The sequence below is a fragment of the Dipodomys spectabilis genome, unplaced genomic scaffold (genome assembly GCF_019054845.1).
Source record: "Dipodomys spectabilis isolate Male_0828 unplaced genomic scaffold, ASM1905484v1 ptg000373l, whole genome shotgun sequence".
In the NCBI taxonomy this organism is placed as follows: Eukaryota; Metazoa; Chordata; class Mammalia; order Rodentia; family Heteromyidae; genus Dipodomys; species Dipodomys spectabilis.
This window is the reverse complement of record NW_024871050.1, coordinates 859,458-875,996: the sequence shown is the minus strand read 5'-3', so window position 1 is coordinate 875,996 and position 16,539 is coordinate 859,458. Positions and strand designations below refer to the sequence as shown.

Here is a 16,539-nt window from a genome sequence, read left to right as displayed (position 1 = left end):
ATTGTTTTGTCTTTGTTTTTGCTTTTTATTTTCTATCTCGGAGCCTGAACTCTGGGCCTGGGAGCTGTCCCTCAGCTCTTCAGCTAAAGGCCAGTGCTCTACCACTTCAGCCACAGTACCTCTTCTGGCCTTTTCTGCTTATGTTGTGCTGAGGAATGGAACCCAGGGCCTCATGCATACAAGGCAAGCAAGTCAACCATGGAGCCACCTTCCCAACCTCTTTTTTGTTTTATGATTACATCTTTTGCTATGCAGAAGCTTTTTAGCTTGATACAATTCTATTTATCAATTCTCTCTCTTATTTGCTGTGCCTTTGGATTTCTGTTCAGGAAGTTTCTTTCCTATGCCAATAATTCCAGTGTTTAATCTTTCCTATAGTAGTTTTAGGGTTTAAAATCTTACATGAGGTCTTTGATTCACTTTGAATCGATATTAGTACAAGATGAGAGACAGGGATCCAGTTTCATTCTTCTGCATATAATATAGTTTTCCCAGCAACATTTGTTGAAGAGGCTATCTTTTTTTCCTCAACATTTATTTTTAGCTACATAGTAAAAAAAAAAAATCAGATGGCTGTGGGTATGTGGGTTAATTTCTTGGTTTTCGGTTCTGTTCCATTGGTCTTCAGGGCTGCTTTTTTTTGTTGGTAACAAGCTACTTTTATTACTATGTATCTGTAGTATAGTTTGAAAACTGTAATTGTGATTCTTTGCTTTTTTTTTTGCACAGAATTGCTTTGGCTATTTGGGGCCTTTTGTGCTTCCATATGCATTTTGGGATTGATTTCTCATCTCTGAGAAGAATGACATTGGGCTTTTTATGAGTATTGTTTGAATTTGTAGAATTTTGGCAGTGTGGACAATTTTATGACAGTAATAAGTATGATAATAAGCATATACTAGAGATAATCACAAAGCAAGGCCTATTTCCCTCCCTCCCTCCCTTCCTTCCTTCCTTCCTTCCTTCCTTCCTTCCTTCCTTCCTTCCTTCCTTCCTTCCTTCCTTCCTTCCTTCCTTCCTTCCTTTCTTCCTTTTCTTTCATTGCTTCTACTGGGTTTAAACTCAGAGCTTCATGCATAATTATGGTGCTTGGAGGGTACTCTACCACTTGAGCTACGTGTTGTACACCCCTACCCCTTGCATCCCAGTCTGGCTTATAGCTGGTGGCCTCAGAGATGGAGTTCGCAAGACTTTTCTGCCCAGGCTGTCTTTCAACTGTGATTTTCTGGATCTCAGCCTCCTGATTAATTAGTATAAGTTTGCTCCACCAGCCCTTGGTACAATAACGTTATTTTCACTGAGAAAACAATATCTACCTGTATAAATATTTTGTAGCAATATTCTCTGAAAGGAGGTGTATAAACAACCATCTGTGTGGTTAGGAATAAATGATGCTTGGAGTCTCCTTATCTCACGGGGTTGTCTGTAGCGTCACAGTTTCCCGAACTAGGTAACATAGAGATTTAGGCATCACCTCTAGAAATCCCTCATTAAAATACTCTTTACCCGGCTGTTAACATTTATGACCTCAGCTTAACTGTTAGAAAGAACAGAGAAGTAAAATTGTGGACAGGTTGCTAGAAGTTGGAGATGAGGGTCAGGAGAGAGGTTGTTAGGAATGTTCTGGGAGACAGGACATATCAGAGCTAAGCAATTGGACATTGTGTATACACATATATGTGTATTTACTATATAGATAGGATATATACGTATATCAAACTTAATATACATTTGAATTTTAAAAAGGTGATTTTCTCTGAGCTTTCTAATAGCAACTTTTTGGTGTCATCAATCACCTGAAAAAATTTATTTACAAAGAAATGTTTCCAAATCACCTGTTGGCAAAGTGCAAATAGAGCAATAAAATTGCTGAAGGTGACGCATGGCCTCCCTGGCTGGCCGCTTAATGCACTCTTTCCCAGAGCTCAAGGGAAGAGGTTGCTACAAGCAATAGGAGGACCTCATCGTAGTCTTGGCTTCTAGACAAGGAGCCCAGGAAGAGTCAGTGTAGCAATATATACATATTTGCACCTGTTTTACTTCAAATGTAATCCTACAAAACTCAATTCTTGTAAAATGGTATTTATTAAAATCCCACTAACAGGTACTTAGGACTTTAAGTAACAAGTACTTAGGACCTTTTTATTTTTCCAGAAAAGTACTGACCCTCATCGGAGCCTGCAAATATCCAGGGGGTAACTAACTAAAAGCAGGATAAAAGCTTGCTATTCCTGCATCTATTTTACAGCTGTCTTCTTTGCTCTGAGTCTCTCTCTTACATTCACTATGGAATCCAGGAAGGACAGGCCTAATTGATAACATCTTGTGACAACAGTTGAAATTTCACCCCAGCAACAATGACTTTCTTATCTGCATCGCTCCCTTTGGGTGATAGAAGCAACAAAAAATTTTCTGGAACACTTTGATAATGATTAGCCAAGCCCTACTTTTGCTGGAACTGTTTAAGAATTACATATTCCTCTCACCCTTTACCCCAACCTTATCTAAACTGTGCCTCTTCCTGCAAGGTGCCTGGCCACACAAGGAATGTCCTTCTCTGCTCTTCACTACTACTAATCTCTTTATTTGGTGTATTATGGCCAGGCCTGGCCTGTGGAATCCCAGAATTGGGTCTCTGGCCTAGAACTACTGGTTACAATACTTTTAAGGGACCTGTCTTTGCCTAAACTTGGTGGCACTGATTTTGAAACACTTAGTAGCTTCTGGCTATTTCTATAGTCCACAGGTTAAATATTTGGAAAATTGACAGACACCAATAAGGAACCATTGGCAGACCTGTTGACGTTTCTGTATATAATGATCAGTGATTCCTTTGTTTGTGTTGGAAAAGCATATAGACCCTGTTTTTTCCTAGAACTTGGAGAGCAATTTTAAGAAAGCTACAAAGAAAGACCCAACATTCACAGGAATTCTTCCACTTCTTAATCATGTAACAGTGCATTCACCCATCTATTATTCATCCATCCATCCTCCCATCTATCCATCAATTCATCCTTCTTTCTTTGCACATTTCTGTGACTTGTGCTAGGCTGGGCAGTAAATGAATGACCATGACAAGGGGCTCTCTTGCGAGGACTCTCTAAGGAGAAATCAATAATTTCAGCATAGTGTCATCATAAGAATTAAGAATCAAGGGTAGGCATTGAGGATAAGAAGTTGTTTCCAGGATTAATGTTCAAGGGTTACATAAAAGCATAATAAATGTTAAATGAGATTGTGATTTAAAGAAATCTTCAAATGATCTATAAATTAGATCTGTGGTATTTGCCTTGCAGACAATGATTTTACAATGAGCTTTCTGTCCTACTATGCTCAGAACTTTTGTTCAAGGCTACTCGGTCCTATGAAGAGAATGTAATACGCCATTCCAGCAAACCAGCACATGTGAAAATGTACATCTGTTACAGAAACTCTACCTGCTATTCAAACTGTCCTTCAGCGTTTAAGCCAAATGAAGAGCTTCTCAAACGTCACCCTGACCTTGCCAGAAATGATTGTCTAAGAATTAGGAGTTGTTAAGCAACATAATTGTGTATCTGCCAAGATCATACAGATAGAAACCTCGGTTTTGAGTCTTTAACTTCTATCTCCTTCATGGGAAACAGGAGATATTTCTCCCTACTTTATCCTGCTATACTAAAATAAATTCTTAGTAAAACTTTTACTTTATGACACTCTCCTTTTCATGAGACCCCTTGCAATGATTTCCATATGTGTATATCTGAAAGACCTGTGATCTCGCACAGAAACTGAGAAGCTGAGGGAAAAAAACTTCATCCAGTATCAGTACCACAATGTCTAGAGTTCCCAAGGCATTCTCTAAAGGTTAGTACCAGAAGAGGTTTCATTATAAGCTCTTGAATTTTTTCAGACTTAGAAACATTTCTAAAAGTTACCTGATAATAAAATGTCTTTGGAAATCCAACTGAGAATTTCATGGGGATAATGGAAATTCCTCTCTTCTTCCAAAAACTCTGTTGGTTAAATTCCTCTACAGCTTTCCTTCTGCTTGAGTATGAAGAATTTTCCATACATTTGTGCCAACATTTTATCAGATTCTTTGGATCAAATTCTTGCTTGTGAATTGTCTTATCAATTGTTTTGTACATATTTAACTCTCTAACCTGGTAGATTAAAAACAAAAACTTCACAACAGAAGCTGCAGGGAGCGGAGTCAGTGTGAAAATAAGCAATTAAGGCACAATATTACTTTTGGAATTGAGAACGTCTTGTACAACTACTTTAAAAGAGAGACAGTGTCAGCCAGGAGCCAGTGGCTTACACCTAAATCCTAGCTACTCAGAAGGCTGAGATCAGAGAATCTTCATCTGAAGCCAGTCCCAGGGAGAAAAGTCCTTGACACTCTATCTCCCATTAACCAGTAAAAATGCCAGACTGGAGGTGCGGCTCATGTGGTAGAGAAGCAGCTGTGAGCAAGTACTCTGAGAGCCCAAGGTCCAGAATTCAGTTCCAGAACAACAAAGGAAGGAAGGAAGAAAAGGGAAAGGAAGGAAAAGAAAAAGAAGGGAAGAGAGGAGAAAGAAGAGAAAAGAAGAGAAGAGACAATGAATGTGCTCCTATCTATTTAAAGACTGTTTTTGATCATCAGTTCATGTTACCGTCTCTGGTGGCAAGTGGCATTTAGATGCTACTGCTGTCATCCAGGTCTCTGTTACAAATGCTCCTTGTGGAAAACCAAACCCTCGGAAGGCTGTATTGGATGGTAAATTGGTCTTGCAAGCTCTGCCTCTCACTCGCAGGTTTGGGATCTTATAAGCATTTTCCATTTTGAGCAAGGCATATTCTATTACCTGAAAAGTGTTCCAAGGTAACAAGTACATTCACGTAATGAAATAAGGAGACATGGATCAAATTGTTCATCCAGATGAGAGAAATGTCAGCCCTACAGGGATGTTACTTCTCAATTTAATTCTTCGCCTCATCATTGTGAAGAATCTCAGAGTTTCTTGGCTATCTACTTGAGTGACCATTTACTTAACTTTAAATTACATGCATTCTACTTAAACATACATGTATCCATAATTATATGCATAAATAAAAGACATTTCTGAGGACTGGGGTATAGTTCAGTGCACTTAGCATATGTCAGACCCTTGGCTCAATCTCCAATACAAAAAGGAAAACAAAAGCATTTCTGTACTTTATGTTTTGCATATGGTAGAAATGGAAACTGCTTAATGTTAGCTTACAATTTTTTTTCTGATACCCTTAAGATGTCATGAGTAGTACGTACAATGACACTACTGCATTTTCTCTTTAGTCTGAAGCCTTCAACTTCTTTAATATTTCCTGAAATCTTTTCCATTTCCCTTCCTAAATACTTAAAACATGAAATCTCAGTAAAGCCCAAGGTTTCTGATAATGATCTGATAAATTATGCTAGATTTCTGTATCTGAAGATTCAACCAACCTCAGACCAAAAACTGTAAAAAAAAAAAAATTGTATCTGTGCTAACACATGTAGACATTTCTTTCATTAATTGCTCATCGTTTCCTATACAATATAGTATTACATCTATTTACATAATATTTACATTACTTTAGGTTTGAAAAAGAATCTAGAAATGACTTAAAGTATAGAGAAGCTATGAATAGGTTAAGTGCAAAAACCATGACATTTTAAGTAAGGAATTTGACCATCTGCTAATCTTGGAATCTACAGTTGAACCAGTCCACCCTGGGTAAGAAAGGGCACACCAATATTTCAGCATGGTGGTAGATGGTGGCATCCTGAGTTACTGAATCTTTCTATCAATAGATAGGAAAGAACAGCTTTCCAGATAGGTCATCATTCCTAGGTTTTTGTGGAGGTGAGGCCAACAACTGTTTGCTTGGTCTGCGGGGAACCTCCTCTTCCAAGGCACAATAACAATATTTTATGTTGAGCCAGAATCCGTTTGTTTTAAGAGTAGAAACAAGTAGCTTTACAAGGCATAGGAATTTCATAAATGTTCTCAAGAGACTATGAATTTTATCCGAGGGCTCATTAGGAAGCAAAGGCATTGAGCAGACAGGAAAAAAAAGATACAAGATTGGAAGCTTCTAGAACAGATAGAAACATTGATTGAGAATAGGGGAATAAAAACCGAATAGGATGAGGATGTGCTCTTGTCTATTGTTAAAGGATTAGACTGTGAGTGAAATGGTCCTGGGATTTTTGGACCATGAGGCATTGTAGTGGTAGCTGGACCTAAGCAAGGTTGTCCCTTTCTTTTTAAATTTCCATAAGAAGAATTAAGACACATCAATTTTAGCCAACTTTTACAAAGTAACATCATCAATGAAGACAGACTCAATATACTTAAAGCTCCCTTGATCAAAAAGGGATTTGAGAAGCTAGGCAAAAGATTTCCCAGAAGAGATTTGCCTGAGACAGGCCCGATGCCCTGCCCTTCTTCCAGAAGCCAAGTGTGTTCTTCCCTGACACACCCCGTCCGCCTTGCCCAGAGGAATGGTGATGTTAGGAAGGGAGGAGGAATGAAGAACCTAACTGTGTGCCATGGAAGTTTTCTTGGGATAGGGGCAATCTATGGAATTCACTGAAGTGAGCATTGGGTGGTCTTCTTATCAGAAGGTCTTAGAGTTACACAGGGGCCAAAGCTCCCTCACAGACAGACAGAGGTGGAGATCCAGAAGCATTTGAGTCATCAAAATTACTTACAGTTTATATTCTGTGCCAAACAGGTGTGGGCTCACATGAAAATTTATCCAACTCATCAAAACAAAACCAGAATCCCAGGTATTATGAAAGTTACATACCAGTTCAGAATCATCTGGTGTGCAGCCTCCGTTAATGTGATATTCAATGTCGGCAGCCTTGATTTTCCCATTGTTCATAAAGCCAATCTATGATCAGAGAACAACATTTATACTACCTGTGAGGTGGGAGGGCACCTCCTAAGCATCCTGAGCAGTGAATTGGCACAGTGCTGGATTATAGTTCTCACAAATACCAGCAAGTGTGACTGGAGAGTGAGCCTTCCTAAGCTGACCCTGGGAATTCTACCATTTGCACTGGGCTGCCTTTGCAACCGACCTTTCTAGGCCTTTCTATCCTCCTGTGTAACAATGGGGACAATGCTGTCACCTAACCCTATGATTCTCAAAGCTTCATGTATATTAGCCACAGGGAAGCTTGGTAAAACAAAAGTTACTAGGCCGCACCTGCCAGTGTTTGATTCCATAGATATTGGATTTTCCTCTCCACTCACCTTGTATTTCCCCAGCAGTGGGTGGCGACCACCAGTGATCAACATGTCATCCCCACGTTCCAGCACAAAGCGAACTGGGCAGCCGGTTCTAGAGAGAAATTGAAATGACAATTTTAAGTGATTTGAGATTTGAATTCAGGGTTATGGAATGTTCTAGAAACCATTGGCTCCCATCTACCAGACAACAAAGAATCAGAGAACAGGTACTCTGAAAAGAGAAGGAAGATGTGGGTTTCTTTATTTTTCACAACCAATGAGGCAGCCAGGAAGCTATCCGTTCAAGAATCTACCTATTTAAGAAATTCCTTTCCTATTGTTCTTAGTAGTCATGGTAGAGTATTTGTGGGGGGAAGGAGGATGAGGCTAACTCACAGTCTTATTTTAAGAGTTTTGTTTTTAATTAATTAATTGATATTTTATTTTTATCTTTGCTGGTCCTGGACTTGAACTCAGACCCTGGGAGCTATTATTGACCTGACCTTTTTCAGCTTGAGGCTAGTGTTCTAACACTTGAGTCATAGCTCCACTTTGGTCATCAATTGGAGATAACCATTTCACAGACTTTCCTGCTCCAGCTGGAAGTGAACCATAATCCTCTGATATCAGCCTCCTGAGCTCCTGCATACTGAGGATTACAGGTGTGAGCCTTCTGGTGCTAAGAGTTTACTTTTTTGGGGGGGGGGTCCAGTTGTGGGGCCTGAACTCTGGGCCTGGGCACTGTCCCTCAGCTCTTCAGCTCAAGGCTAGCGCTCTACCACTTGAGCCACAGTGCCACTTCCGGCTTTTTTCTTTTTGCTTATGTGGTGCTGGGGAATCAAACCCAGGGCCTCATGCATGCAAGGCAAGCTCTCTACCACTGAGCCACCTTCCCAGCCCTAAGAGTTTACTTTTTAAGCGTGGTTTTCCCCATTCACAACGGGAAAATCTGAGTGGATTTTCCCTTCAGTACAATTTTGGAATTTAAAAAAACCTCTGAAGTTTGACGTTTGGGTTTCTTTTATTAGTATCTTTTTATTAGTATCTTTTATGGCTACTTCATTTGTATTAGGGGCAGCAATGATTTCTTAATCTGAAAGTTTAAAGTCTTCATTTCTTACATTTGTCATGCAAATACCAATTCATGTTAAATCCTCCTATTTATTTCTTCTATCACATTTCTGAGATCTAGCTTTCTTCTTTCAAAAAGAATCCCCCTGTCTGAGCTTGAATTTCATCATATTCAGATGACAAAAGCTGCTGCAATTCCAGAACCTCCTCCGGTTATCTCACTTTCACACCTAGGAGAAAAACAAAAATCTCCGAAGAAAACACCATTTAGGTCATGATTTCTATGCTTAGGTCATGATTGCTAGCATCTCTCAGTGTAGTGGCCCAACTTTTCCTTTTTTCAGTGTTTCCCTGAAGGATATCTAATATATTACACTCTCATCATAAGCACTAGATGAACTATGGTTGGGATTACTAAAATTCATAATATGTCTTGTGTCTTTGTTATTATGTGCGTTTCTAAAATGTGAGTGTGTGTGTGTGTGTGTGTGTGTGTGTGTGCATGTGTAACAGTTCATAATCCTGGGGTATTCTCCTAGATGCTTAGATATATGAAAATATGATGTCTAGTTTGCTTTAAAGAAGAATTTATGATCTGATCTATCCAGTATTGTATTAGTATTCTTTACTAGCTGTGTGCTTCAGTAATGGCTATAAATATTTTATTTTTTGAATAGGTAATGCATGCACAATTCACAGATTTCAAAAGGATGCTCAGTGCAAAGTATTTCTTCTGCTCCCGTCCCCAGCCAGCTCTTCAGGAAACACAACTGTCAGCAGTTTCTTGAGAGTCCTTATAAACATATTAAAATTTTAATGTGCAACCAGGTGTGTCTTCCTTTCAGAAATAATAAGCCATCTGTGAATAAAATCTTATTCTTCTTTTTATGTGTGTGTGTGGTTTTTCTTTTGGCCTGACTCCATATCTATGGACTTTCATTCATGTCTTAATGAATACAGTTGATAAATCACGTTGTCAGTTTCATTTATTACTTCCTTTACTGGTGAGAGACAGGGAGGATTTTCAGCTAAAGATACAGGAAGTACATTAGATGAGACCCACACTGCCAACTCAGCTGGAAATCACAAAGGCAAAAATCCCCCACTCTGTGCCCTCCCCATGGGGCCTTGGTAATTAGGCCTGACTCAGCAGACTCTTGGCCTTTCTCCTCTTGTGTCTTTTAGAAGTGCCTTGGGTTTAAGAGGAATGAACTGCTAAGTAACTGTGGCTCACAGATCCACTCACTTGTGTGCTGCCACAGCTGCCACTGCTGCCAGAAGTCCAGACTTGCTTGTTTTTCCTCCAAAGGCACCACCAACCCTTTTCACATGGCAGTTGATCCTGTTCTTTGGAATGCCCAAGGTACAAGCTACCATGTCCTTGAGTCCGGGATTGGTTCCAGGTTCCCCAAAAGTTTACACAGAAAAGACATGATAAGTAAGAGGTTCATTCACTGATAAAACAATTCCCTCTCATATTCCTATTGTCCTGTATAAAAATATATTTATCTATTGAAAAGCTATAGATGCCTTTAATGGCTCAGTTGAAGGAATAAACTGATATTGCTTTTGAATACAAACTCATGATAGATGATATTCCAAAATGACCACACTTAGCTCTTTATTCTTCTCTGCCTCAGCCACTCCAACAGTCCTGCAAAGGGCTGCCCTAGATTCCCTACTCTTAGATGTCGGCATTAATACTAGCAGAATGGACAGAAAAAACTATGTGCCATCCAGAAAGAAATAATGGAAAAGATCTTCAGTTATTTAGCAGTCCATGGAACATGAAGATAAATCTTGGCTTACTGTGAGTCAAGGGAGGATCTGAAATGGAGGAACTGGGCTGGGAGTGTGTTGGTAATAACCTAGGCTGCAGCAGGTACAAGTGAGGCAGAGTGGTAGAAAGTTTAAAAAAAGGCAACTCTCATTCTTTACACGGTATATGTTGCTGCTCAGCAGAGGATCTATATTTAACTCAGACATCCATATTTAATTTAGATGTCAGGAAATGATTTCCTGCCCCTCTGGGCAGGAGTTGCTACCCTCATATCCCACAAAGTAGACTTCAAATAAAAAACAGTCAGAGTAGACAAGGAAGGTAATTTTATATTAATAAATCAAGAAGACACAACAATTCTTTTTTTTTTTTTATGTCAGTCGTGGGGCTTGAACTCTGGGCCTGGGCGCTGTCCCTCAGCTCTTCAGCTCAAGGCGAGCGCTCTACCACTTGAGCTACAGCGCCACTTCCGACACAACAATTCTTAAATCTATGTACCAAATGTCTGGGCACCCAACTCAGTGGCTAGGGTTATTTCTTGGTATTTTAATTTTTGAGGCCATTGTGAACAGACTTGCTCTTCTAATTTTCATCCCCATCTGCACATTGCTGTTATGCAGAAGTTACTGGGTTTGGTGTCTTGATTTCATGTCCTGTTCCTTTGTCAAAAGCGTTTGTCAGCTCTAGACATTTCAGGGTGAAATCTCTTTAGATATTTTGCATCATATCTTCTGTAACTTGGGATCATTTGACTTCTTTTTCCATATTTGGATCCCTTTTATATATGTTTATATTTTTTGTTGTTCTGCTAGGAATTCTAGCATTACATTGAATAAGACTGGGGAGAATGGACATCCATATCTTGTTCTTTATTTAGAGCAAATGAAGACTAAACCTTGTATTGAATGAAATTATTGGCATTTGTTATAGCTTTATCATTTGCTTTTTAAAAGATTCAGAGAGCAATAATACCCCAGTAACACTAAGCACATCTAGCACCAGATTTCATCACTAACTACCATCCCCCCTTAAAAGAAACCAGGGCTCCTTGGAACAAGTGTCAATTTGAGGTCTGTGGTAAGAAAAGGACAAACTGTTTATATATTTAGAAAGTAAGAAAATTCTTAGAAGATGATAAATCTATGTTGAAAGATTGAAGACACTAACTTGAAGTTATTCCCAATGGCCAAACAGGGGGCAATTTGAGCACCAAAAATCTTTTCTGGAATGGATTTTGACACACCAATTCTTTTTCTTAAAAAAATCTATAAATCCCCATTGGCACAAAAACAATTTAAAGCTCTTTCCAGAAGAGTGTTAAGGAATAAATGTAGTATGTATCATGGAGTTAGAAAAAATACTAGACAAGAATGACCAGTGGTACTTAAATAATCAGAAAACAGATAAACAGTGTCAAGCTAGCAGTCCACACATAGCTTGTTCATTACAAAGAGGAGAAAGATATCCTTGCAGAAGATAAACCTGACAGTACCGCTTTCACGACTAAACTTAACAACTTAAGTATTGCACCACACCAACATATTCCTTTTGATGTAATGAGTTCAAAGACATTTCTATACAATATATTGCCAAAAAATAGTTTATTCTGAATCTAATCAGAAGGGGACAACTATCAAACCGAAGTTTAGGGATATTGCTGTAAACAACTGTCTTTGCTCTTAAAAGTATCTATGAGATGAAAGAAAAAATAGTTTGGGGAATTGTCTTAGCTTAATTGAGACTGAAGAGACAAGCAATGCATGATCCTGGATTTGATCCTAGACTGGAAAACCAAAACAAAGCACAAATACAAAATCCAGGACATCAGTGAGCCTACTGGGGGAAATTTGACTATGGTTCTTATAAATAAAGATTAGTGTTCGTCAGTGTTACATTTCCTAATGATGACTGTGTTGTGATTATGAAGGAAAACATTACAGAAATGTGTGTGTATATATATGTATAAATGTATGTCTAACATCTTTGAGAATCTTAAGGTCATACCACTAGACAAGTCAGGAACATGAAGTGTCAGTAAATGGCCTACTATGGAGAAGGCAGCAGGGACATTCATAAAAGACAGAAAAACATTGTTTAGATGTGAGAGGTAGCAGATAACTGGCGATCTAGGCAGAAGCAATGAACTGAAGCGTAAATGGAATGGCAGTAGAGTATAGGCGATTGTTTTAAAAACTTGTCTCATAAGAGAAGGAGAAATAGAAGCAACAGCCACGAGGTGAAGCAGAATCAAGGGAGGGTTGCTTTTAAGAATGGAGCAGTAGGGTGTCAGTGGTTCACACCTGTAAATTTGACTACTCAAGAGGCTGAGGCCTAGAGGATCACAGTTCAAAGCTAGTCCCAGCAGAAAAATCTGGAAGAGTCTATCTCCAACTGAATAGCCAAAAGCTGGGTTGACGGTATAGTTTAAGCAGTAAAGGACCTCCTGTGGGCAAAGGAGCCAAATAAGAGCACAAAGTCTTGAATTCAAGTCCTGATACCAGCATGAACACACAAAAAAAGAGAGAGCGAGCTGGGTGCTGGTGGCTCATGCCTGTAATCCTAGCTTCTCAGGAGGCTGAGATCTGAGGATCGGAGTTCAAAGCCAGCCTCGGCAGGAAAAGCTGTGAAACTCTTATCTCCAATAAACTACTAGAAAAACCCAGAAGTGGTGCTGTGGCTCCAGTGGTAGAGCGCTAGCCTTGAGCTGAAGAGCTGAAGGACAGCACTCAGGCCCAGAGTTCAAGCCTCATGATCAACAAAGAGAGAGAGAGAAAGAGAGAGACAGAGAGAGAGACAGAGAGAGAGAGACAGAGAAAGAGAGACAGAGAGAGAGAGAGAGAGGAGAAGATTATTGTGGCACTGGTGGCACACCCCTGTAATCCTAACCATTTGGAGGCTGAAATTAAGAGGATTGAAGTTTGAGGCTGTCTGGGCACACACATGAGATTCCTTCTCAAACAATAACTAAGTGCTAGTAGTGTACACCTATCATCTCAGCTGTGTTGGAGGCTAAGATGGGCAGATTGTCCAGCTTGGGCAAAAAGGTGCATGAGATTTCAGTGGAAAGAAGCTGGACATTGTGGTATGTGCCTATCATGCAAATTACAAATAACTGAAAATAGGCAGATTGTGGTCCAGGTTTGTTCCAGAAGAGCAAGTGAGAAACTATCTCCAAAATACTTAGAGCTGCTGGCATGCATGTTTCAGAGTGCGCTCCTAACAAGCACAGAGGCCATGAGTTCAAAACCCACTACCATCAAGGGGGAAAGAAAGAAATGGGGCATATTTTGATTTAAGGACTAATCAGAATGGGGTAGTGAAGAGTTGTAATACAGAATACAGGAAGAATAACTGTGGAGGGGTGGAGAGTGGAGCTGGGAACTGGAAATGTATATTCCCATGGCCTCAATATTTTTTCTAATGAAGTAGTAGACAATTATCATCTGAGACAAAGGGGACTTAGACTTTTGTAGAAGACTAGTGGAGAGGAGGAAAAATCAGGGCTAACATTGTGAGGGCAAGATGTACAGGACACTATATTGAAAACAAACGTTACAATGTCCGGGTGGGGGGGGGGGGCAGGACAAGTTGGGGAGGTGGGGAGGGAAGGGATGGTAGGGGAAAAATAAAGGAGGAGGTAACAATGTTCGCTATGAAGTGTGCTCATACTCTACTCATGTAACTGTAACCCCTCTTACAACATTTTTACAATAAAAAAATAAAGAATAACAAAAAAAAGAAAAATTGGGGCTAAGTTTTGCCATTGCCTTTTGGGGGGGGGCATGGGGTTCGGGGGTCAGTTGTGGGGCTTGAACTCTGGGCCTGGGCGCTGTCCCTCAGCTCTTCAGCTCAAGGCTAGCACTCTACCACTTAAGCCACAGCACTACTTCTGGTTTTTTGATGGTTAATTGGAGATAAGAGTCTCATGGACTTTCCTGCCTGGGCTGGCTTTGAACCACGATCCTCAGATCTCAGCCTCCTGAGTAGCTAGGATTACAGGCGTGAGCCACCGGCAACATTGTTCAAACCTCATTACTTAGCTTTCACAACTTAAGGCAGAATATTGACAATGTCACATGTGTCACAAGTGTAACACAGACATCATGACTAGAAAGCAACCCACCTGGGTAAATGCTGCATCCTGGCTTGACACATATATGTCTATTTCTTTATCCTCTTTCTTGGGTACCACACGGACACTCTGAGTTTCCATATAAAAATGTTCCTGTCCTCCAAAGTGCACTTCCCCTTTTAGATACATCAAACATATGAAGCTTTTAGAAACACTTCATTTAAATGTATTCAAAATAGAATGTTATTAGTGTTATTTTTAACGTGATGAGCATAATACTTGGTGTCCTGTCTTATTTCAAAGAATCCCCCAACTTAGAATTACTCAGAGCAATGCAATTCCTTTACAATTGCTTGTAGGCTTAGGCCTTCTAATGTCTAGTCCTTTAGTTCTTTATCTTCTACCTGCCTCCAAACAAGTAATAATTTCCATCACATTACTAATATCCTGTTTCTCCTACCTAAACAAATCTTTAATGTAAGAATGCTTTTGGATTCTTCTTTGCTTGTCACATCTAGTCAGTGCTTAAATACTGCACCGACATTCTCTCTACTCCATTGTATTTATCATCATTTTTACCTGGAATATTATCATGACCTTTGACCTTATCTTTGGTACACTCTCTTCCTCTTTCTAGCAGATTCAATAAAGGATAACTATAAGCTTTTCACCTTATTATTGGAAGATCTCAAATATCTTCTGTTATCAGTGGAACCAGTACAGATTTTTTTTGGACTAAGGAATCAAGTTTCATCATAAAATTACTCTCACTTCTTTGAATCTTATGTTCATGTCCTTCTTCTTAAATTCCCTTAATAAGAACTAAGATGTATCACTTTCATCCAACTTGTATAAAATTAAGGTATACTCAATATATTCAAAACTCCCCCGATAAGAAGGGACGTAAGATTTCACCTTCAATGATTTGATCAACACACTGAAATGCCTCTTCAACATTTCCTTGTTCTAGTTTTTTCTCAGGTCCAATGAATGATTTGTGCTGTATTGCATCCTATAGAAGTAATAGATTAAAAGTGTCACTAATGTTGTCCAACTCAAGATTTCTAACTAGTCACTGCCACCTCTCACATAGCGAAAGCCAGCTGTGATGTTAATCCTGGATCTTAGATTGCCCTAGGACAGCACAGATTTCAGACACAATTTCCTAGTGCGTCAGTGTATTCAGCTGCATCTTTCAGACCATATCTCCTGAGCAGAACATTTCAGAAAATATGACATAGAATGGTGGTTAGATGTTATTGACCATCACATGCATATTTAATTTACCTATAAATGTCAATCTTCACTGAAGTTGGGACTCCTCTAGCTCTACTAATCCTCAGAACAAACCTATTGTAGAAGTTTAATACTCCACTAGTCTAAACCTTTAGACTATTTAGAATTCCTTCTATCTCTTATTTCTAGCTAAGAATTTTGATAGGAATGTGACAGAAGAATGATTTAAATACCCAGACGTGCACAGAGACACAGCCTTTATTCTTTAATGTATTCAAGCTGTTCTTAAGCAGTCTATGTTCTATATTTCATGAATACTTTCAAAGTTATGTGAAAACTTCCCTTTCAAAATCGGATAATGACTTTATTTAAAATAAAATAAGCTGAGTGTACTTGATGAAGAGGCCTGCCCCTATGTGGGCCTTCTTTCTAGTTCCCATCCTTTCCTCAAAGTAACCACCATCATTAGCTTCTGGAGCTTATAAATGCAAATGTAAACAATTATGAGTTTATGCTCTCCGATTTGTATATTTATTTGCATTTTGCCTTTCACTTACAACCTGGAGATATTTCTGTTACAGTGAACAGAGAATATCTTCACTCAGAAAGTATGTCTACAGTGACATAGAATTCCATTAGATTTTTTTTTAATTTTTATTTTTTGCAGTGCTGGGAGTTGAAACCAGAGCTTCCCACATGCGAGGCCAGTGTTCTACCATTGAGCTATACCCCAAAGCCCAAATTCCATTCTTATAGGTAGATGAACACTTTCATTAGCTTCTGATATTTTACTAACATAAACAACGGTGTAAACAATAATTTTGGAAACTATATTACTCATGCTTTTCATGACTGTGGCCAAATACAGGACAGAAACAACTTACAGGAGGAAATGTTTGTTTTAGCTCACAGTTTCAGGAATTGAGCCCAAGGTCTTTGGCTTCATTGAGTGTGAGCTCAGTGTGAGGCAGAACATTGTGTAATAATCACATGATGATCAGAAGAAGCTGTTCACCTTAGGGGTGACAGGAAGTAGAAAGAGGTGGGAACTGGGGAGCAGCCATATCTTCAAAGGCACACCCCCAGTGACCCACTTTCTCCATCTCTGCCCCACCTATAAAGTTTCCACCAACTCCTCAAATAGTAGCACC

The 16,539-nt window shown here is 39.3% G+C and overlaps 1 protein-coding gene across 3 annotated transcripts in view; it reads right to left on the bottom strand.

Annotated features, from left to right (window-relative positions):
• LOC122096444 (aldehyde oxidase 3-like) overlaps nucleotides 1-16,539 on the bottom strand; it is a 102,812-nt gene that overhangs the window by 46,243 nt on the left and 40,030 nt on the right. For all 3 annotated transcript variants that reach the window (XR_006145301.1, XM_042666999.1, XM_042667001.1), the window contains exons 20-26: nucleotides 15,068-15,164; nucleotides 14,204-14,328; nucleotides 9,547-9,680; nucleotides 7,254-7,341; nucleotides 6,802-6,888; nucleotides 4,641-4,832; nucleotides 3,918-4,145 (exon numbers count right to left, since the gene is read on the bottom strand). Coding sequence is in view for 2 of the 3 variants with exons in the window: in XM_042666999.1 (XP_042522933.1) it covers nucleotides 3,918-4,145; nucleotides 4,641-4,832; nucleotides 6,802-6,888; nucleotides 7,254-7,341; nucleotides 9,547-9,680; nucleotides 14,204-14,328; nucleotides 15,068-15,164 (951 nt within the window). In the remaining variant the exon portion in view is untranslated. The remainder of the gene's footprint in view (nucleotides 1-3,917; nucleotides 4,146-4,640; nucleotides 4,833-6,801; nucleotides 6,889-7,253; nucleotides 7,342-9,546; nucleotides 9,681-14,203; nucleotides 14,329-15,067; nucleotides 15,165-16,539) is intronic.